The sequence below is a fragment of the Panthera tigris genome, chromosome D1 (assembly GCF_018350195.1).
Source record: "Panthera tigris isolate Pti1 chromosome D1, P.tigris_Pti1_mat1.1, whole genome shotgun sequence".
Lineage (NCBI taxonomy): Eukaryota > Metazoa > Chordata > Mammalia > Carnivora > Felidae > Panthera > Panthera tigris.
Window position 1 is genome coordinate 110,017,180 of NC_056669.1, and position 22,546 is coordinate 110,039,725.

Consider the following 22,546-nt stretch of genomic DNA (forward strand, 5'->3'; position numbering starts at 1 on the left):
TTATTTTTGAAAGCGACGGAGCCAGAGCGCTAGCTAGGGCTGGGGGAGGGGCAGAGAGAGAGGGAGACACAGAATCCGAAGCAGGCTCCGGGCTCCGAGCTGTCAGGGCGGAGCCTGACGTGGGGCTCGAACCCACAAACCGTGAGATCATGACCTGAGCTGAAGTCGGAGGCTTAACTGACTGAACCACCCGGGCACCTCACCCATGAGAATTTTCGGATGGGACTTTGAGTTATATCACCTCTCTTACCTTTGCTTGTTTGCACACACACTCTCTCACCTCACCCCTTCTTGTCTCTGTTTCTTGTTCTCTCTCTCTCTCTCTCTCTCTCTCTCTCTCTCTCTCACTCTCACTCTCACTCTCACTCTCACTCTCACTCACACACACACACACCCACCACCACCACCACCACCACCACCACCTAGATGCAGTTGGGTCTTTCTTGCCAGGGCTTCTGGCAGAAACTTGATTACCATTGTGTCACCCTCATTATTTGCCTTCTTTCTTCCTAACTCTTCAGTTGCAATTTTTAAAAAAACACAAAACTTGTTCTCAGTAAAATTTTTGCATCTACGTGGATTGAAGTGTTTGCGATTGTGGAAATTGCGTGTAAAGATTCACGTACATTTGAGTTTTCATATGTGCGGGAACATGTTGCCTGCTTCAATGGGGATCAGGTGACAAAAGTTGCACTGGATCTTCCTTGGTTGGCACTTGGCTTTTTTAATATAAAAGCGAAGCGGGCGACAAGATCGCACCTCTCGCCCTGCCCTTCGCTTCCGAGTGCTGGGTTTGGAGTTGGCTTCAGTGTGGCGGTCGCGTTTGCTTTCTGAGGGTCGTGCGTTTCCCAGGCAGCTCAGAATTAGGACGCAAGCCATCAGTTTGTGTCGCCTGATACCACGCGGTATGGCCAGGATCAGAGGAGACCTGCAGATCGGGCTTTGAAGAGGCAGATGTTGGAGGTTGATGTCGGACGCAGAACGATCATTCGGTGGGAGACCTCATCGGGGATACCGTGGCTTGCAGAAGAGGGGCTGTCGCAGGGCTCCCCACCTTCCGGGGTGCTGACACAGGCTCCTGCACAGGTCGCTCACTCTTCAGGCTCCTGTCTGTCAGCGCCTCCGTGGCTTTGTGGGCCGTTCGGTACGTAAAGCATTGATGTCCCCGTGCTGCTCATTGGCCGTGTCTCACCTGCCTCCCCCGCTTCTGTGTCGGCGTCGTGTGCAGTTCCTGCCGTGTCCACCTTCGTGGCCTTGTCTTTAGCACTCCCTTCCCCGTCCTGTGTTTCGGTTCCACTCAGACACTTGGCCGCACCCAGGACAGGCTGGACCTCTCCCTCTCTTGGCCTCTGGGAGTGCGCCCTCTGTTGAGTGCACCTGCCAGAGCTCCAGTCATCTCCTGTGTTACTTGCCTCTGCTTCCCCTCAGAATTGGTTCTTCCTAGATGTTATTAAGATACATTATTTAACTATCTACTGTGGGTGTCTCTGCTGTGTGTTTATCTCAGTTAAAACTCACTGGTTCTCGGGGCGCCTCGGTGGCTCATGCGGTTGGGCGTCCAACTTCAGCTCAGGTCATAATTTCACGGTTTGTGAGCTTGAGCCCCGCGTCGGGCTCTGTGCTGACAGCTCAGAGCCTGGAGCCTGCTTCGGATTCTACGTCTCCCCCTCTCTCTGCCCCTCCCCTGCTCATGCTCTGTCTCTATCTCTCAATAATGAATAAACGTTAAAAAAATAAAAAAATAAAAAACCCTCACTGGTTCTCTCTGCTCCCGCAGCAAGCCCATGCGGCTGTGCGGGCAGTCCTGCAGGGGCCCTTTGAGACCCGGTCTCGTGTTGCCTAAGCTTGTCCTCACGCCTTCTGAAAGTCTTTTCTGGTTGTCACGTGCTTCTCCCTGCTATGAATTTCCCGAAGCTCCTGGAAACCTCTGTCCTGTTCTCTGTGCTTGCAGACTTAACTTCTACTGGCCTGGAATGCTTTTCGCTGCACCCTCACCTACTGAACTTTGCAGGTCTTTTGAGGCCCAGCTTAGGCCTCACGTATTAAGGGAGTCTTTTCTGCACAAGCTCCCCTCTGTTGAGCTCCCATTCTACAGAACAAGTTTGGCATTGATGCCTTTTACTCTCTGTGTTTTCTCTTTCCTCAGTTTTCTTGTATTTTTCAAGGGGTTAGGACCATTTGACACGTTACTCCTGTAGTCAAAGTACTTGTTGATTAATATAAAACACACTAAATGGAATTGATTCCTTTATTTATGGCTCTCAAAGACAAGTTGAGATATCAAAGAAATTACGAAGTAAAAATGAAAACAATTCTGGAATATCTGGGTGCTAAAAACGTGATCGCTTTTGACATGTTCTTTGAAAGAAGCAGTTGCGAAACCAAATACAATGAAGCTTCCCTCTAAAGAAATACGTATCTCTGATAGGCAGTGTGACCTGCGATTTAGTTAGCCCAGCCTTTATGTGGGGGCAGGGGAGGGCAGCTGTCGGCAGGGGACGCCTTTGCTAAGAACGGAGAAGCAGCTCCTGGGTGGACCTGCCAGGCCTTCGTGATCTTCCCCCTTGCTACCGAGGGAGAGCTGCCTTCAGAGGCCCGCTGGTGCTCTTTCTTTGGGTGCCGTGTTTCTGCTTCCTCGTGGGAAGTTAGAACGTTTGCCTCGGCGTTCGGCTTTGCTGTGAGGAGGAAGAGTTTCCCCCCTTCAGAGTGACACCGCGTGCTCCTATCTGTGGGCACCTGGCTCCCTGTCCCTCCTTGTGGCGCAGCTCCCCACCTTACTGAGCCCGGCGCTTCCCCGTCTGGGTCTTGGCGGACGCTGCCCCCCTGAGTTCCCCGAATACCTGAATCCAGGCCCCGGGGGAGCCCTGATACTCCCGGTGTCTGGGTGCTGGCGGGAGCAGGTGAGCCAGCACCGGCAGCCTTGCAGCAGCTCGACCGTCCAGCACGTCCCGTTCCCAGGCTGCTCGGAAACTCGGCCAGGGGCGTGGGGTAACCGGATCTGTTGCTCACGGAATAAGCAAGTTGTGTTTTTGGTTTTGTTTTTTTTAATTTTCATTTAATTCCTTTTTTTAAATTTACATCCTAGTTAGTTAGCATATAGTGCAACAGTGATTTCGGGAGTAGATTCCTTAGTGCCCCTGACCCATTTAGCCCCTCCCCCCCACCTCCTCTAGTAACCCTCTGTTTGTTCTCCATATTTATGAGTCTCTTATGCTTTGTCCCCCTCCCTGTTTTTATATTACTTTTGTTTCCCTTCCCTTATGTTCACCTGTTTTGTAACTTAAAGTCCTCGTATGAGTGAAGTCACCATGCTTGTCCTTGACTAATTTCACTTAGCATAATACCCTCCAGTTTCATCCACGTGGTTGCGAATGGCAAGATTTCATTCTTTTTGATTGCTGGGTAATATTCCAGTGTGTGTGTGTGTGTGTGTGTGTGTGTGTGTGTGTGTGTGTGTACATCTTCCTTATCCATTCATCCATCAGTTGACATTGGGGCTCTTTCCATACATTGACTATTGTCGATAGTGTTGCTATAAACATTGGGGTGCCTGTGTCCCTTCCAAACAGCACACCTGTATCCCTTGTCGTGCAATTGCTGGGTCGTAGGTTAGTTCTATTTTTAATTTTTTGAGGAACCTCCATACCGTTCTCCAGAGTGGCTGCACCAGTTTGCATTTCCACCAGCAGTGCAAAAGAGATCCTCTCCGCATCCTCGCCAACATCTGTTGTTGCCTGAGTTGTTAATGTTGGCCATTCTGACAGGTGTGAGGTGGTATCTCATTGTGGTTTTGATTTGTCTTTCCCTGATGATGAGTGATGTTGAACAGCACATTGTTATTAATTTAATTGGGGGCCATGAAGGCTCAGTTTACTCCCAAGATGAAGGGGAGTCTGGTGGGTTTTTTGGTACATTGATCAAACATCATCGTTTCCCAACATATTTGAGTGATCGGGGTATTTTTTTTTCTTCTTTACAATATTTTTGAGTCAGCTTAGAAATGAAATTCCCAGAGACATGTGCCTCTTTTACAGTTTGGCGAGGCATGTCTAAACCAGCAGTGAGCCACTCTGGCCCTCTCGACTCAAGATCTAACCCTTCATTATTTCAGGGTGAGGAATGAAAACTTTTCCTATTAGTGCTACAAATATTTCTAGATATTAGAGGCTAAATAACAGTTCTGATTTTCTTGTGACCAACTTTTTTTGTGTTGAAGAATGTCCAAGTTGCTTTATATGTACAAGAATAAACATGATTTCTCGTGTATGTGTACGTCTCAGAAGGGGAAAACCTGGCCCGTATAAACCTCTCCTCACCAATCCCACATTGGCCCTGTGTGGAAAAGGCGGTTAACTGTTGACTTTGGCTGTAGAAGGATATTGGGCGGTTGGGGGGGGGGGGCGGGGAACAAGAGTAGGGTGGTTATTTTAGTACCAAGAGAGAAACTTTGAATCATAACCGTAGTAATGTATAATTAGAACTGTCCTGTCCCAATACAGCAACCACTGGCCACATAGGACTCTTGAGCATAAAATGTGGCCGGTTCAAATTGGGATGTGCCGTAAGTATGAGACACACTCAGATTTTGAAGGCTTCGTTACAATAGAATTACATGTTGAAATAATACTGTTTGGATGTATGAGGTTAAATAAAATATATTTTTAAAGTTAACGTAGCCAGTTTGCTTTACTGTTTTGGTGTGGCTGCTAGAAAATGTAAACGTACACGTGTCTCACATTGTGGCGCGCGTGCTCTGTGCGCTCCTTCCGTCGGCCGGGGCCCCGCTGGCACTGGCCCCGCAGCCCCGGGCTGAGGGCCTCCCGGGAGGAGTGCGGTGGGAGGCCTGAGGTGCACTGGAGTTTGAACTCCCGACAGCATGTGCCTGTATGCCTTCGTTTGAGACTCTGAAAATAAATCTGTAGTACAGACATGCCCTTCGTAGCATGTAGAAAGAAAAAGAAAAATATTAAACATCACACATTTTGTTTATAGATTGTTTCCTGGGTGTTGTCTTGGATGTAAGCGGCCGCTGCTTCTCCCTTTGGTTTATACTCCGTGAATTTAGGTGACTGCAGTTACTTGAACTGCAAGGATCTGGTGCATGTCTGTTGCAGGCCTGGAGGATGTTAGCAAATACTTCAGAGCATGGAATCTTGGCGATTCCAGTGGGGCCAGTGACGAAACGGTGTCGGCAGCCTTCACGCCTGTGCAGCCCATGTGGTCTCGGGTCCCCCCGTGCAGAAGCGTTTGCTGTGACGCTCAGCTGCTCTTCGTAAGCTCAGCAATTCTTAATAATAATCTTGGAATCCTTTTTTGAGTCTCTGGACGTTTTGCCCTGGGCCCAGCCAGCCCCGGGTGCAGGTACTCCACAGGTGTGGCGGTAGGGTTCGTGGAGGAGAGCCTGTCCTGCTTGGCTAGATCCTTGCTAAACTTAAGTACAGTTCATAGAAATAGGAGCTTTCTGAATTTTAGACTCATCAGAGCTCTTTGTCACTCCCTCGGCTTACTGCTGCCATCGGGAGGCAGGATGATTAGCAGTTTCTCCCTTCTGAGGGCCGCTGGTTTATCTTTCACCATGTTCATCGTGTCATTCTGTCTGGGTTCCTGTTGGAAAGTGATATAATGTGTTACACTCTGCATCTGTCATGTCCAGAGAAAACCCACTAATATCAGCCTGTCCACAGGGAGTTTCTGAAATAACACAGCCGCGTGTTTGCAAAGTCGGCCTTTTTCCTGTTTCTCTTAGTTATGTAATTATTTTGAATACACTTATTACAATTTGTTGCAAATGATCAGCCGTAGTTTAAACCTAGGGCGGCGGTAGCAGCAGCATCTGCAGCATCTGGGGACTTGTTGCGATGCAGGATCTCTGGCCTGACCCCAGATTTCCTGAGTCCGAATCTGAGACTGCCCTTTAACAGGACCCCTAGGTGTCTCCGGTGCCCGTGGGAATCAGGGAAGCGCTGGCTTAAACCTCGCAGACGTCAGAGGCCGGCACGTTTGTCGACAGCAGCTTCTGTTTGCCGAGGTGCCCGTGCGGTCCAGCTCCGGAAGCAGGCCTTTGTCATTGACTCCTCACAGCCGGTTTGCTCGGTGAGGACACGGAGGTTTGGAGAGGGGGGTCTGCTTCCCCAAGGCTTCGGGGCCAGCCCATAGCCGAGCAGACCTTGGAATCCAGGTCCGTTTGGGTGCCTAAGAGTCCGAACAAGGCTTGGGAGGAAAAGTTGTTTATTTGATGGAAGCAAGTGGTTGTAGGCGGTTCACACCGAACCACAGTTGAGCCCCTGTTGAATATATTCTGCCAGCAGCGCCCTAGAAAATTCTGCAGAAGGTCTGATGTGTTTGTCATACCTCTTAAAAATGATTTCACCACATCACCGTATGGTTCCTATGTCACAGACAGGGTGACACCTTTTCTCCCAGAAACAGCGTCACTGCTTAGCTGCTTTGAAAAAAAGGTACCAAGGCCCAGATTTTGCCTCTAAGAAGGAAGGTTATTTTGATAATTGCAGAGGACCTGTAATTAAAGTGGTTGATCTGAGATGAATAGGTTTATGGCCTTTGGTCCTGTTTTGTGCATATAAGATGGTAGTTTTCACTGGTGTTGTCAGTTCTGGGGAAGACAGAGAACAGCAGCGTCCGTCTATGGCAAGTTGACAGGTGACTCCCCAGCGAGCCGCCAACCTAACCTTCAGTTCTTTGGGAGAAAACCCAACCGTCTTACTCCAACTTCTAAAACAACTCTAGGGTTTGGAAGAAAGACGACAGGTTTTTAGGTTTTATTCACCATTCCCTTCTTTGTCTCCTGATAAAAGCCCATGACATGGTTTGCTGTGAGAAATTGTATCCCCTGACCTTTTCTCATGTTTATTTTTGAGAGAGAACGTGTTGCGCACGCGTGAGTGAGTGAGAGAGGGACAGAGGATCCAAAGTGAGTTCTGGGCTGAAAGCAGAGAGCCTGATGCGGGGCTCGAACGCACACCAGTCGTGAGATCGTGACCTGAGCTGAAGTTGGACGCTTAACTGACTGAGCCACCCAGGTGCCCCAGAAATTGTATTCCCTTTTATCCCTAAATCCTAGTAAGGATTTTAAACTATATGTACGTTAACTAAAAATTAGCTGTTGAAGTGCCAGCTCCTTTCAGTTTTTCTGAGTATCTTAGTTGTATTTTTGAAAGGACTCCATTTTACCGCAGGGCCCTGGCGGTTGAACTTTGCATGTGACTATCAGTTCATACCTAGCTTGTTTCTACCTCACAGGGCATAAGTAGAAGCTAGGGGAACTAATTTACTGATGCCATTCATTTCCAGTCGGTTTGCTGCTTGACCAAAAGGTAAAATACATAATGTTTGCTTAAGAAGTCTACTGTGGTTTTATTTTATTTTTAAGTTTGTAGCATACCCTGTCTAAAGAAAATGCACTGTGGAAATGCATATTTCAGAGTGTTCCGATTTTAAAAAATGCTCTTCTAATTCAGGATGGTGGAAAACGAAAGGACTCAGGCATTTTAAAACAGTTGCTTAAGCATTCCTGTTCTCTTGCTTAAGTAAGTATAGTAAAACAAGAAGTCACAGGCTTGGGGATTAGAGGAGCTGGGAGGTCAGGGAGGGAGGGCACCCCGTGAGAGCACACAGACCAGGTGTGTGATGGCACATCGTAACACCGCCTAGGGCAGGCTCTGAGGTTGGCAGGTGTCTTTCTCCCACGTGGTGATTTGGGGACGGAGGCATCTTCCGTTTTTTGGCTCTGCCATCCCTCAGAGCCCTTCTTGTCTTCGGCATCCAGCCAGATGCAGAGGAGAGTGCGTGGAGATTTTTATGGTTCATGGCACGTGGGGGATGACGTCGTCGTGCGCTTATCCCTACCTGCCCGAGAAGTCGGGGAAGGAGAACGGGTCTCTAGCCAGTCTGGCCCCACACCGTGTGGCTGCCCCCAGCCGCGTGGGCTGCGAGGGTCCGGGGTGGCGTCCGTGCGGGCTCAGAGACGGTGGAGAGGAAAGTTAGCGTTGGTGGGAACCTGACTTCCCCCTGAGCGAGGGATGCTAAACTTCTTCTGTAAAGGACCAGGTAGTAAATATTTTAGGCTTTGCGGGCCACATTTGCCCTCTGCCACACATTCTTCTCTTTTCCTAAAACAACCCTTTAAAAATAGCGAAACCGTTCTTAGCATGGAGGCTGTGGGCTGGATTTGGTCTGTGGGCCGTCATTTGCCAGTTCCTGCTCTTACTTCGTCATGACTAATTATCAGTCTTCTTTATAAATCCAGTGTTCAATGAGTTACCTTCATAAGGTTGAAATTTGGGGAGTCCATTTTTACTTGGATTAGCTGGATATAATTATATTCGGATCCATAATTAAGGAGTGTGCCTTTATCTGTGTCTGTGGACGTTTATAGTTTCCACTTGATGGACGTGAGTGTGTATCTTGTTTATAATTAGCCAGTCGTAAGGTCTTGGTAATCAGCTTTGCTTTTTTGTGATTGATTTCTTAGTATTCTTCATTTTACCTCGCCTTTCTATATGGGATTACAAAAAATAAAAAAGACATACTACTTTAAATGAGAACTAATCTTTAAAAAAAAGACTTAAGGCTAAATTAGTAATGATGTCCAGTTTTCTGACTTCAGGTGGAGAGACTGTTCTATTAGATGATCAGAAATTTGGTTTACAGACCAAAATAAGCACAAACTCATCTGATGTCAGTGGAGCGTTGGAAAGTATTTGAATACACCTGTAGCTCTTCAGTCAGTGATTTCACTAAAGTACTTATAATAAGTAAAGTGAACTCTTCTTTCAATTTGTAGACATCCCAGGATCGAACTTCCCATGATGAACTGTGAGGCCAAGGTGTACTGACATGGATGGTCACTTTTTTTGGCCTTGTGTAAGGTGCCTTTGCTCCGTGAGCCGAACGAGAGCTCCATTATCTGTCCCGAGTGCCCGTGTCTGCCCTTCAGGAACAGTGCAGATTAATACGTGCTCGGAGCCCGAACACGGCCTGGGACTTGTGTGCTGGGGCTGTGTGAGAACACAGCTGTTTTCGTGCCCGTACACTTCGGTTCCAAGTATGAGGCAGAGCGGTAGAGTGTACAGGTTTTAGGATTTGTGGTTCAAACTCCCGGATGAATGAGCCGTGTTGCTCCGGCAGAAGCTTGGTAGACGGTGCTGACGGCGTCACCCTGGGGAGCTTCCTTCTTTCCTCCTCTGCAGTTAGCTTTTGCTGTCGTTTTGTCTTTTTTCACGTTGTCAATTTTATTAGGGCAAAATGGCGTAATAACGCCTTTTCTGTTTGCCATTTTCCACAGTCTGAAAACCAGAAAAGCATTTATGGCTTTATTGATTTCCACCATCTTTTCCCCCGAAGTTCCTTACTAGGGATATATCACCTTTGCCCTGTTTCCTTTGTAATTGGCTTAGTAGTAGAAGTAGGTTGCTCTTGTGTTTGAAGTATCCGTTTCTGTCCTTCGCTAGCAAGGGTTATAGTCGCAGCGAGCGCTCCGCCCCGCTCCTGGTCCTGGAGCAGAGAGGTCACTCGCTGGTGTGGCATGGGGGCAGTTGCTGACCGTGCTGGGAGTTGTGACGCTGCCCTTTTAGCGTGTTCTGTGACGTCTTCTGTACATAATGGGGGGTGGCGATGCCTTATTCTTGTGCCGTCCCCCGAGCTTCGTGGTGAACGTGTCCCCGTGCAGGTGCCCCACCGCCGCTCCGCTTTCCGTGAGCTGTCAGGGTAGCCCCTCTGCCCACCGTGTCTTCCTCGTGCTGCTGACTGGTGTGAGCTTATGAGTGCCTTTTGAAACATAAAGAATTTTTTTTTTAAAGCAGGGACAACTTTTATAACCTCATATTTCATAACCTTCCCTAAAACCTGTTCCCTTAAGGAGTCTTTTTTTTTTTTTTTTTTTAAAGATTCCTTAAGACTGCTTATATTTTAAACTCCCATGATCGTCCACTTAATAGTCAAGTCACATGAAGTGGATGTACTTTTCCGTGTCCCTGAGTAACCCAACATGGTGCACAGTCTTCTGTGCCTGGATCGATCGGTGTGACTGGCTGTATAACTAAAACTTGCCCTCCGTGATCTCCGATTTAAAAAATTTTTTGGACGGATGTGCCTGAAAATACTAAATACTCCTACCTGATCTAATATGGATGATTTAGCAAAAATAAGTAGTTCTCAGAATGTTATGTGTGCTATACATAGGTTATGACCTTTGCAGCTGCCTGCCTTCTACCTAGGCTCTTCCAGCACAGGATTTTGCACGCGCGGGCCTGGAGATTCACGTGCTTTTCAGTGATCACGGTGACAGGGGCCACTTCCCTGGGCGGGTGGTAGAGCCGCAGTTGATCGGTAGGTTTGGCTTTGTCGGTGGGGGGCGGGGAGGGGGTGTTACAGGAAGTAAGTGTGTGTCTCTCCAAACCCCGGCTCCGGAATTCTGCACTGAGCGTCTTGGACCCACAAGAATGACTTTTGAAGAGTCCTGACCCTAATCAGGACTTTTGTTTGATGCTGTCATCTTGTCATGTGTTGCTCAAAAGTGGCATTTGAGAGCGTCTTGTTGTGGCAGCTGCAGATTACATAGTGACTCTGTGTTTCCTGTTTCCAGTTGTAACCAGTGAGGACCTCGTGTGACTCTGCAGATGGCCGTGCCCTGGCTGTTGAGGAGGGGTGGGAGGGCGAGGAGGGGGGAGTATATATGTGGCACGGCCAGTGTCAGATGGGTCTCCCAATAGCTGAGGGTGGCTCGTTTCCCTAATTCCTTAGGAACTAGCTTCCTCTTGTGTAGTTTCTTTGTGAAGAATGACACAGATCTGATCGTTTTAGGACTCTCAGCCGTGAAAGCGCCGCTTTGTGGTGGTTATTTACTTAATTCTTTCATACTCCGAAGAATGCCGGACACTTTGGTCAAGTACTGGTCACTTGTTGCTGGAAGGTACTACCCCGGTGTCTGAATGTGCGCTTCCCCTGTAAGAGAGGGCTTCCTTTCTTCCTTTCGCGGCATTACGTTCTTAGCAAAGTATGGATGGCTTCATATTGTACGTTGACATCATCCCAAGCTTTAGCGTTCTTTCGGCATTTTTAAGTCAAAATTTTTTGTTTTCAATAAAAATACTTTCTTTTCTGAGAAGGAAAAGCCCTGCGAATTTTACTTATTTAGACAAGTACCTTATAGGCTCGATATGAAACTTACTGTACTTATGTGATGCAAGTTAGCATTTTAGACTGTGAAACTAAGCTGAAATTTGAAAAGTTAATATGTAAAGTTGAAATTTTTTTTGAAATACTCTCTGCGTTTTGTTTAGACCAGCATGTTTTGGAAATTTGATCTTCATTCATCATCCCACATAGACACACTTCTAGAAAGAGAAGATGTAACACTGAAGGAGTTAATGGATGAGGAAGATGTTTTACAGGAATGTAAAGCTCAGAACCGCAAACTTATAGAGTTTCTGTTAAAAGCAGAATGTCTCGAAGATTTAGTCTCATTCATTATAGAAGAACCACCTCAAGACATGGATGAAAAGATCAGATACAAGTAAGAAAATTCAATCTTCTCTTTAGGGTGGGACTGAAGTGAAGTGGGGTAGAATCTTATCCTTGTCCAGCAATTCCCCAGGGCCGTCGTGGACCATTTAGAGTGTTAAGATGGTCAAGAGTGACAGACTCGGTGGAGCATGTCATCCATTCTAGAACCAAGTCCGGTGAAATCATAGGGTTTTAAAAAGGAGCCTTCTAAATTGCAGTCAGAAGGCTTTGTGGCAGGGCGACGTGCTTTGTAAACAGTGATGAAGTTTCTTAAGATAGTAAGACGATCCAAGTAAGTATTTTCTCTTCTTTGCAAATAGGAAGCTAGAGATTACGTGACTGCCCGAGATCCTATGGCAGATCTAAGCCAGAGCTCGGGTTATGAAGACCGTTACCGAGCAGATAAATTCTGAGCTTCGTTAACTTCAGGGAGCGGGGTCTCGGTGAACGTGGGTGGAGCTAACTTTAACTAGCTAGCGCCTTGGACCACCGTGGCGAGCTTACGTCCTCATCGCTACTTTCATCCGCTCACGGCAGAGCAGTAGTGCGCCGGGGGCCTCTGTCCCCGTGTCCTGACCGCACTTGGACCGCACACTCCTGCCAGCTCCCGGCGAGCACTCCGTGTGTGTTTAAAGCGCCTACGTCTCAGGGAGCCGTCCCTCCACGTCCAACTGTATTGAAAGGTTTGACTCCGCACCCCCCCCCCCCCCACACACCCGCCCCCCAAAATAGGACGGACTCGGGAACAAAAAGTCATTGATTCTGCATCAGATAAACTTAACGGAATAGGAGGAATTAAGGCTTTTACTAGATCCTTCTTCGCCCTTCCTCCCCCAGTCTGTTCTTCTTTTCAGATATCTTTTTATTTCTTTCTGGGGAGAATTTTGCTGTCAGAGAAATAATACTTATTAATGCCTTCAAGTTGCTAGCGACTTGGACCTTCAAGGAGGTGAGGTTATGTTCTCTGCCGGCCATTAAGATTGCCAGTTAGCATTGGTGACAGCCTCTACTCAGGTCAGTGCCCCGAAAAGGAAGAGGAAAGACGTTTCGCAGCAGGAGCGCTGGCGTACTCCCATCCCCCAGAAGCCGTTTTGGAATTCCCCTCACGGTGAACAACCCGCACGTGTGGGTGCCGCTCGTCGCGGGGCTCGTCCTGGCAGGAGCCAGCGCGCTGCGGGCTTCGCACCCAGCCCACCTGGGAGGGGTGTCGACCTCCCCCCTTGGAACGCTTGAGCCAAAGGGCTTACCCTTCTGGGTCGGTTTCCTCGCCTGCTGAACGAAGCTAATACCTCTGTGACCGGGAAGAGCAGGCACAGCACGTCTTCCGGAAGGTGCTTAGTTCACCGAAAAGTAGTCACGGCTTCTGTAGTACCGCCATGCTGGTGTTCTTTTGTGTTCCCTCTGAGGTTGCGAGAGCAGCTGTGCCTCCCTGGCCACGTGGCCTTCCGGATGGCACCGTCTTGAGGGAGCTTGACTTGAGCTGGGCAGGTGAGTTCTCCGCTGTAGTTCTGGCCTGGGAGGAGCCACGGGCTGTGTGTAAGGCACACGGTACACGTAGCTAGATGCGCAGCGGGGTGTTTCAGATGGGACCTGAAAGCTCTCGGGGGTTAAGGTCGACTTAGAGTCATCTCAGGAAATGTAGACTAGTGTTTTATAGAGTCTGGGTGATGGAGTGATTTCTGTGTTTTGTGAACCTCATAACTGTATTAGTCACACATGTGGATTGAACTCATCACTGTTCTAAGCTGATGATCATACACAAGGTGTTAAAGGTTTGTCATTTTGTGCTAACCTTTTTAATTTTAATGACAGATACCTCCGTCCTAAACTATTTAGCAGAAATTTGATCTAGCAGAACTTTAAGCCTCGGTTCCTAAGTAGTATAATAAATTCTAAAGCTAAGGTGCTGTTGTTTGGGTCAAGGTTCCCGCAGAGGGGCTGGGGGCCAGAGGAGACCAGGAGGGGCTGCCGCCCTGAAGGCCAAGGGAAGCCAGGCTTCGGGAAGGAGAGATGGGACAAGTGGGTCGGGGCCGCTGCGCACAGGCCCCGTGACCGTTGGTGACCGCAGCACAGAGCACGTGGGCCCCGGCAGCGTGGGTTCTCTGGAGGGGCGGAGGGGAGAGCCCGGCCGGGAGCTCTCTGAGGAGGAACTGGCAGCAAAGCAGAGACAGCTCTTCTAGCTAGTTTCCCCGGAAAGGAGCAGAGAGAGCAAGTGGGCGCTGCGGGCAGATAGGAGTCAGGGGAGGTGTGCTGGTGGTGTCACCCCCGGTGGGAGAAGTAGTGGGGGGTTTCTGTGCCGGTGAGGCCGTGTGCAGTCCAGTGGGAAATGACGGGGCAGAGGGAGGGAGCCATCCAGGGACGTGCTGTGCCTAAGCGGGCTGGAGGCCGTGTGGTCAGAAGGACGAGGGGAGGGGGGCTTTAGGAGCAGAGTCGGCCCTGGGGATGGGGAGGAGGAAGGAGTCCAGATGCAGGTGGGGGTGTAGCTACAGAGGAATCGGGGGGTCAGAGCCTGTGCTGGGGCCGGGGGGGGAGGGGAGGGTGGCGCTTGCCGCAGGGTGGGATGGCAGGGGTCTTAGGGTGTTTTAGAAGCTCGTTTAATGTTTGAGAGGTAGGGAAGGGGAGAGAGAGAGGACCCCAGCCTGTCCAGAACCAGGACCTTGAGCCTTTCGTATAGTGCCCAGGCCCATACGTGTGCCTCTTTATCTAGGTCGTGTGTCTCAGTCACTGTGCAAAAACAGGTGAAAAATTCATTGAAAAAAGTTTTTAAATGCCTCCAGCCTCTCCTGGACCTCGTGTGTCAGAATTTGGAGAATACACGCTACGCGTTTGGTTTGCGGCCACGGTTGAGGCCACTACCTTTTACCAGTCCTTTATTTGCCAGCAATTTCAAATTGGGGTAATTGAGACAATGTTCCCCCAACATCGTCCCCCAGTGTTCCCCGTAGTAGCATTTCGGAAGCTTTGTAAAGTAGAAAATATAGAGGAATAAAAACAGTTAGCTTTTGTTTATTCCGGGCCTCCTTCCCAGTATTTCGTATGTCCTATCCCTCCACGTGAGGTAAATGCTGTTGTCTTCATTTTGCAGACTTGGAAACTGAGGCCCAGGGAGGCTAAGGAACTTGCCCAAGGTCGTGCAGCTTGTAAATGGTAGACATGGAGTCTGAACCTGGGCGGTGCGACTCCGGAAGCTGCGCCTGCACCCCGTGCATGATCCTGCCCCTGGCACAACGGCGACTTCGTGTTGTGGCGTCTTTGAGCCCGTGTGTTGCACAGAGTAGGAGAGAGAGACTCTAATTTGAGCCACAGAAGAGAGCTGTTTGATCATATGGTCTTGATGCCCGCACGCCTTCCAGTTCTGTTGTCCTTTTCCCTACGAAGGTTCTTCTGGGGACGTTCCTGTCCTGTTCCATCTTCCGACCTCACCCCAGACCCTCGCAGAGGCTGCGGCTTTCTGGTCTGCCGGGGGCCTCGCAGCAGGCAGCCCTTGGGCGCCTCGAGGGGCGTGGCGTGTGTTCTAGACTGCAGTCCTCCCCTCTTTCTTGTCCTGCGGCTGTTTGTGGCTGTTCTGTCACCTCCCCGTCCTGGTCAGCCTTTGACTTGCCGCTCCAGAGGACTAGTTGGTTCTGGATCCTGGCTGCTTGACGGGGCGGAAGTAAGAGCAGAGAAGTGAGCTTGTGGCCGGAAGAGCCGTGGCGTCTCCATTTGTTGCCATTGAAAACAGACGGGAAACTGTGGTAAAAGGAGCGAGTGGAGAAAACGGATCAGCTGTCTGGTTTTCAGAGAGAGAGAGTGCTCTGGTGGGCAGAGGCAAGCATGCTTTCGGGGTGCAGGTGTTTCCAGGGCCGAAGGGTCTGCGGAGAGGTCTGCGTCCCACGGCAGTGAGGTCCGACGGGGGCTGATCCCGGACCACCTTGGAAGGCTGGCTTGGAGAGCTCTTTTTCTGTATGCCGTTTTTCCACTTGGGTAGCTAGCTCAGGCTGACGTCCTCCTCTCCACTTCCCTATGTTAGAAGATTTGTTCTCTTAAGATGTGACATGGACTGGACGCTTGGTAAGCGCCCCCAAAACAGCTTTCTGGTACCATTTGCAACCCATGTGAAAATAGGCGTGGCCGGTCTCGGAACCTGCATGTGTCTTGAGCGAGTACTTACGAGGTGCTGTGTGCAGGGCGGTTTCCTGGACACCAGCGTCCCCCGTGGTCGTCCTACAAGCCGGGCCACTTCCCACGTCAGAGCAGGCTGCTCAGGGCTGCAGCCCGAGGCTCTTAGCTGCCGCATCTCGCCAGGCCTGTCCTGTGGGAGAAGGCCCACGCCCTGCGGCGTGGCCTCCCCAGGCTCCCGAGCCCTGGCTGTGCTCTAGTTCTGTTGGGGAAAACGTATCCTGTCACAGCTTGCTTTAGAAGTAATTTTTGAGACACGGTAGAAAATTCACTTTCATCTACAGGTTGGACAGAATGGATTGACATGCTTTTCTAATTCCCAAAGGTGATTTTGTTCTTGACAAAATTTTAGGAAGCCTTTCTGATTTGTGTTTTTACTTTATGTCATGAAACTGTTAATACAGATGATGATACAAGTGTCCTGTTCTTCTAGGTACCCAAATATATCTTGTGAGTTGCTCACTTCTGATGTCTCCCAGATGAATGATAGACTGGGAGAAGATGAGTCCTTGCTAATGAAATTATATAGCTTCCTCCTAAACGATTCCCCCTTGAACCCACTACTTGCCAGTTTCTTCAGCAAGGTGCTAAGTATTCTTATCAGCAGAAAACCAGAACAGGTAAATATTATTTTCCGAAAGGTAAGTATTAGGGCTGATCATCCCCCAGAGATGATCCCCCAGTCATTTTGTTGCTTCAGTGTTCTGAGTGTGCCGTAAGTCCAGGTTCTGTAGAGGAAGAGTATACTTTAAATATACTGACCTACCACTGATTCACACGTTAATGAGTGTGTTCCCCCTCGACATGTTCTTTTCCCGGTGCCCCACAGCTCCGTTTTTTGGTTTACTTTGGTTTCCTCTTTTGACATATTTGGAGCATGAGAATGTGGGGTGTCCGTCTGCGAAGGTAGCGAGCGCCGTGGCTCCTACCGAGTGGTTGAAGGAGTCGTAGTGACTCTGGCAAAGTACATTTTTAATTATCGTTATTATTTATTTACTTTTTGCGTTCCCCTAATGATGAGCACAACAGATGAGGCTTTAAATCAAAAAGCTTTTCTAGAAATGTAATTGATGATTAGTTTATGCCCATGTTTTAATTCCACTCAAAAGCTTAAGTGTTTAGCGTGAGACGTCTCTGTTCAGACTGCTGTTCCTGTCCAGTAGCGCTGGGGGCAGAAATTCCTGCGTTACTATTGTGGCAGGAACCTTCCCCTCCCGTCCCCCCTCCCCAGACCCTCATGTCTGTTTTGTTCCTAAACAATTCAGATCTGCGTGGGAAATTTGTATTCTAAGGATCTGTCATGTGTAGTGGTTCTCAAAGTAGGGTTCCTGGACATGAGTGCCACCTGAGAATTTGTTAGAAATGCAAGTTCTAACCACCTCACACCTAATGGATCAGACACTCTGGGGGTGGGGCCCAGCGATCTGGGATTTTTCATAAGCCTTCTTGGATGACTCTGATGACAGTTTGAGAATCACAGCTGTGGTGGATATTGGTGCGAAAAAGGACGTGCTTACCAGGAGATTACGATCCGCTTACGGAAACACGCACCCAAGGAGCCACGAGAGCCTCGACGCTCAAGTACAGGCAGATCTGCCAGAGAGCGGCGAGCGAGGGTGTGATGACCGGGTGCAGTTGGTCCAGCCGGCCGGGCCTGACCTCCTTCCTGATGGAAAACAGGCTCCGTGACCCGTCCTTGCTGTCAGCGGAGGGTTGAAGCTATTTTAGGCCCAGTCCGTCTGACTGTGCCAAGGCAGAGTTTAGAAAGACGAGGTTGTTCTTTTCACGTTCTTAATTAAGCAGCATTACCCTCCTAAGTGAGTTGGGATTGAAGTTCTCTTTTCTTAGAGAGTGAATCCCCAGTCATGATCACTGTCACCCAGGTTGTCTTTCCCTGTTCTGCCTGCTGGGGAGAAGTGGCAGCACTGCTGGGTCTCGTCCCATCAGCCCCAGTTACTCCTGGTCCTTTCGGATGGTTGTAGCCATTGTCGAAACAGGTCTTTACACCTTCGTCGTGCCTTTTCTTTTCCCGCTGTGCTGGGGGAGCCCGAATCCCCGGGTCCCGGTTCTCACCAGACCTTCACTGTAGAGCCAGAACGCGCTGGAAGCTTTCTGGGACTCAGCATTTGCACGGCCTTCCAGGTCAGACCTCTCTGTGCAGAGGTGACGGCACGTGCTGATGAAATGCTGAGAGGTGGGCCTGGCCGCTCTGTTGTTTGTTGTGCTTCTTGGCTTAGGACTCTGAGTGGAGTCACCCCTGCTCTTCTCGCTGTAGGAAGGGCTCAAACCTAGCGCCTCTCTCTCCCGTTGAGACCTGAGAGTGTGAACGAAGGTGTCCCATCACATGATACGTTGTTAGGAAGGGGCTGTGCAGCTGCAGGTGACGAAAACCACGTCGACTCCGTCTGGCTTAACCGACACGGACGTTCGTTCGCTCACGGGGCAGGAAGTCGAGCCGTGGGACGCCTTCCGTGTTGGGGGCTCGCACGTCAGGAGTGTCCTCCTCCATCTAGGACGTGTTGCCGTCCTGGCTCTGCTGGCCACGGCACTGGCTGCAGTTCGTGCCTTGGGGCCCCACGTCCGGCGCCTTGCCACTGAATCCTGCAGTATTTGGGGCACATCTGACTTTTTCCTCTTTGCTCCTCACCTCGTGCTTTTAAAAACCGTGTGACTCAGCTGCGAGTGGATTAACTTCTTGCAAGTTTCTGTTACAACGTGTCTAGAGAAGCAACGTATGATGGTTAGTCCTGCACTTGTGCCCGGTGGTGTGGAGCAGTTTCTGTCATCCCTGGCTCTTAGGCTTCTCCACGTGGGACAATGGCAGGATTGTGGCTTTTGTGGCATACAGATCTAAGTTTAAACCTCAGGGCAGCCACGGTTTGGCCCTAGCGACATACTGAACTGGTCTGCGCCTCGGTTTCCTCATCTGTAACGCCGAGTGGGGCAGCCTCACCTCGAGGGCTCTCGAGAGGTTTCGGTGAGATTAGCGGCTGCCACCCTGGCCGTGTTGCTTCTGGGACTTGTGAAGGGACCCCGGGTGGCTCCGGACAGAAGGCGCAGCAGGGTGTGCAGGACAGAACCGGCTCCCTCTTCTGGCACAGAAGAGAGACCCAGGTGGCCTCTGGGTGTTACCACGTCCCTTCTGTGCAGCCGCCCGTCCCTCCCTCACCCCCTCCCTGTGGGAACCCGGTCAGGTGAACCCAGATGAAACCCAGATGTGATGTTTCTCTAGCAGGTCACTTAGCCACTTAGACTGACGTAGAAATGCTTTTTGCTTTGAATTTTTTTTCTTAACTTGCTGGAGTCTAATTAGGATTTTGAATATTCTGCATTTCCGTGCAAAGTCTAATGGACTTATATTTATGTCCGTAAACTGTTAAATGGTATATTCTCATGCTCGTTATTAGGGTATTAAATTCTTTATCCTTATTCTTTGAAAGTTAGTAATGACAGTGAACAGAAAAAGACTCTGTTATGATGTGTTTATATTAAGGAATGCGTGATACTTGGGGAGATTTTTTTCCTAAGGGGTTTGCGTACCGTAACAACCAGCAGCTCTCCGGTTTTATGTCTGATGACTGACTTCATGTCTGCCAGTCCTCGGCGGAAGGTGGTGGTGGGCTTTGAGGGGGCGGGTCCGGGGGTCAGGGCGGGGTAGGACCTAGAGTTGACAGTTCCGCCCGTTTCCATGTCTTTCAGTTTTGGTTTGTTCTCCTCTAGATCGTGGATTTCTTAAAGAAGAAACGTGATTTTGTAGACCTTATTATAAAGCACATAGGAACTTCGGCCATCATGGATTTGTTGCTCAGGCTCCTGACGTGCATCGAGCCTCCGCAGCCCAGGCAGGATGTTCTGAATGTGAGTAGAATCATGACCCCCGCACCGGGGCTGCTGGGAGCTGGGAGCCCGGAGGGATTCCAGGAGGTTGGGAGAGGAGAGCTGTCTGGGAAACCGGGGCAGGGGTGAGGGGTGGGGGGAGAGGGCAGGGGGAGGAAGGAAGGTTGTTCGTAGGAAGAGATTCAGGTTTTGCAGGATTGGTTTTCCAGGCGTGCGCATCTGTAGGTGCCTGGGATGCTTTGGGAGGGGCTCTCCAGCCTTTGCCGGTCTGTTTCTCGGCGGGAGGGGTCGAGGATGGGTCTTAGAGCTGCCCTGGTGAGAGCGGAAGGTGGGGAGTGAGAAATCTCGTCTACATACGCTCCGCTCCACGGCGTCACTCTTGAGACCGTGGCCACCCTGCAGGGTCTGGCCGCAAGGACACGTGTGGCTGTTTCCAGGAAATCCGTCTTCACGAGTAACTTTCTTCTTGTGGGTAGTTAGGAGCGTGGGATAAGAGGGAGAATGGAGATTGGTTTTCAAGAGCATACATTTTAGAATTCTGGTAGGTGATGATTTTCGGATCCGTGTGCCTCTTGAAGAGCTTTCTTAAGTGGAACTTGGGTGGAATGAGTAACTTAAAGATGAAGTTCCTCACTGGCTCTTATCTTTGCCTCTTCTTCTTGTCTTCTGGCTCCTCCTCTCTCATTCTCTTCACTGCCTTCTTCCAGAACCTTCCCCAGTCCATTCCATCCTTAATACTCCACTTTGAACCTTAGCACTTACTTGTTTCTTTGAAGTCCGTTTTATTGGCACTGCCTTTCTTATTTTACATACGTATGTATATGTGTATGTATGTATGTATTTTGAGAGAGAGCTCACGCGAACGGGGGAAGGGCAGAGGGAAGGGAGACACAAAATCCGAAGCAGGCTTCAGACTCTGAACTGACAGCACAGAGCCCTTTGCGGGCTCGAACTCACAGACTGTGAGATCATGACCTGAGCTGAAGTCGGACGCGTAACCGACTGAGCCACCCAGGCGCCCCGGAGTATTAAGTGCTTCTTAATGGATGTGGGGCAGGTTAGCTCACAGTCTTCAGTTTCCCTCCTTTTCCCTGGGTGGTCAGGACCCTCTGCCCCGTCCCCTCAGACATCACCTGGGAGCTCGGCTCCCCCCCCCCCCCCCGCCCCCCGCCCTGCTGAATCAAAGTCTGTACTTGAGCAAGACACCCAGGAGGGGGATTCACGTCCCCGTTTTAAAACTGGTCTTAAAATGTGAAGTGGGACCTCTAGCTGTGTGCCCTCTGGTAGCTTCGTGTGCATTTCCTTTGGGCACCGCCCTCCTTGAGGACCAGACAGCTGGGCCTTCAGCAAAGTGTGTTTGATTTCTTGCCACCCGGCGCCACGCCTCCCCCCTGTCCCCAGTCTCCTTTAACCTTTGGGTTTTGCTCGTTTGGGGGTTGTTTTTGTTTTTGTGTGTCCTTTCGCGGTTGCGAGTGCTTTGTTTGTTACGGTGTTTCTGTCTGTGCGCAACTAATACTCCACTAGCTGACTTGTGATTTATTCTTCCTCACTCCTTTCCTCTTCCTGTTGGCAGTCCCAGCAGTACCTCACGTGTGGAGGGGAGATTGTTCTGGTCAGGATACCAGCTCTTTACGAACTCGTGATGGGGCAGACAGACTCTCCTGCTGTGGGGTACTGCCCCTGGGCTTCCCGTGGCTGCTTTGGTTTTGAGTCTGAAAGTTCATCATATGTTTTAACCCAGAGGCCTGATACCAAATACTGCTTTCGTCAGTGTTTCTGAAGCTGTCTGAAAGCGAAGATGTACATACTCTTCTAGAGGATGTATAAATTCCACCTCCCCTCAACAATCAGAACACAGACCCTTTTAAACAATCAGAACACAGACCCTTTTAGTGGGTGGTGTCTGAGAATTACTGTGGCCGAGAAGCTGGTGGTAGAATTTCTATGTGTGGGAATTGTAACTTGGGGCATAGTTGGTACTGTTGGCTGCTGTTTAAATAATATATTCACTGGCATTTTCCTTGGGGGACTTTTAATTTCCTGTAGTGTTCAAAGTCCAGAGAAACCTGTAACATTCCACTTAAAATGTGATGGATATTTCCAAGTATGTTAATCTTCATTGGGGCTTGAACAAAAGCCACGCATTGCTATGATTACCTCTACAATGTGTTTTACAGTGGTTAAATGAGGAGCAAATTATCCAGAGACTTGTGGAAATAGTTCATCCATCGCAAGAAGAAGACGTAAGTTCTCTTGTGCGACTGTAAACTTGATGTTCTTGTTTTGTTTTTTAAAAAGCAACCGTGTTTATGTGCACAGAACATAATTGTACGAGACGTGAAGGTAGAGGACAAGTATTGTTAAAGTTGACCGTTTTCTGAACACTGAAGGGTTTAAAAAATACTACATTTTCCTGTTGCCCAGAACTTTTCCGGAAACGTGGAAGACAGCAGGCCCCGGTTCCAGCACCGTCTCCCGGAGCTGGGGTTTTGTGCTGCGTCTGCTTGCCTTTGCCGCAGACCTCCGTCCACACTCCTTTTTTCTTGCGTGCACATCTTGAGCCCAAATGGTGTGGCCACATCTGCACTTGTTTGTCTCTGTTCTGGCTAAAGCTTTCCGGGCGGCACCTCAGAATCTTCGCCACCACCGAACCCCTAGAGCGTTGGGCTCCTGGCGGTGGCACTTCCTGGCCTGGCTCGCGGCGCTCACGTGAGGGTTTGGCTTTGTCCCGGGTGCTGACGACGGACTTGGCAATAGGATCGAGGCCGCGTTGGAGCCTGAAGACAGAGCTGTGTGCCCAGGGGATGCCCGTGCGGGGTCGGGGAGGGGTCCCCAGGACCAGCCCGTCCGGCTCGTGGAGGGACCCGTCACTCTGCTCCTCTGCCGCTGCTCTGGCTGCCACCTTCAGCAGGGCTGGGCCACGCGGGGTTGCGGGCGTCCAGCCTTTTCTCCCCGCGCACATGGCACTTCTGTGGGGCTCAGCCTACTGTCTGTGAAGGGGCTGCTTTAAAGTAGAGGCGGGGAGGTC

At 49.9% G+C, this 22,546-nt stretch overlaps 1 protein-coding gene across 14 annotated transcripts in view; it reads left to right on the top strand.

The window, feature by feature from the left end:
- The window catches only part of PPP6R3 (protein phosphatase 6 regulatory subunit 3), a 92,437-nt gene that overhangs the window by 11,837 nt on the left and 58,054 nt on the right, over positions 1 to 22,546 (top strand). For 13 of the 14 annotated variants that reach the window (XM_042957935.1, XM_007094110.2, XM_007094113.3 and 10 more), the window contains 4 exons: positions 11,301 to 11,533; positions 16,115 to 16,301; positions 19,402 to 19,539; positions 21,696 to 21,761. In XM_042957935.1, coding sequence (XP_042813869.1) covers positions 11,307 to 11,533; positions 16,115 to 16,301; positions 19,402 to 19,539; positions 21,696 to 21,761 — 618 coding nt within the window. In that variant the 5' untranslated portion in view covers positions 11,301 to 11,306. Of the gene's footprint in view, positions 1 to 10,773; positions 10,931 to 11,300; positions 11,534 to 16,114; positions 16,302 to 19,401; positions 19,540 to 21,695; positions 21,762 to 22,546 lie in introns of those variants that run through there. The other variant, XM_042957936.1, reaches the window with a different exon arrangement.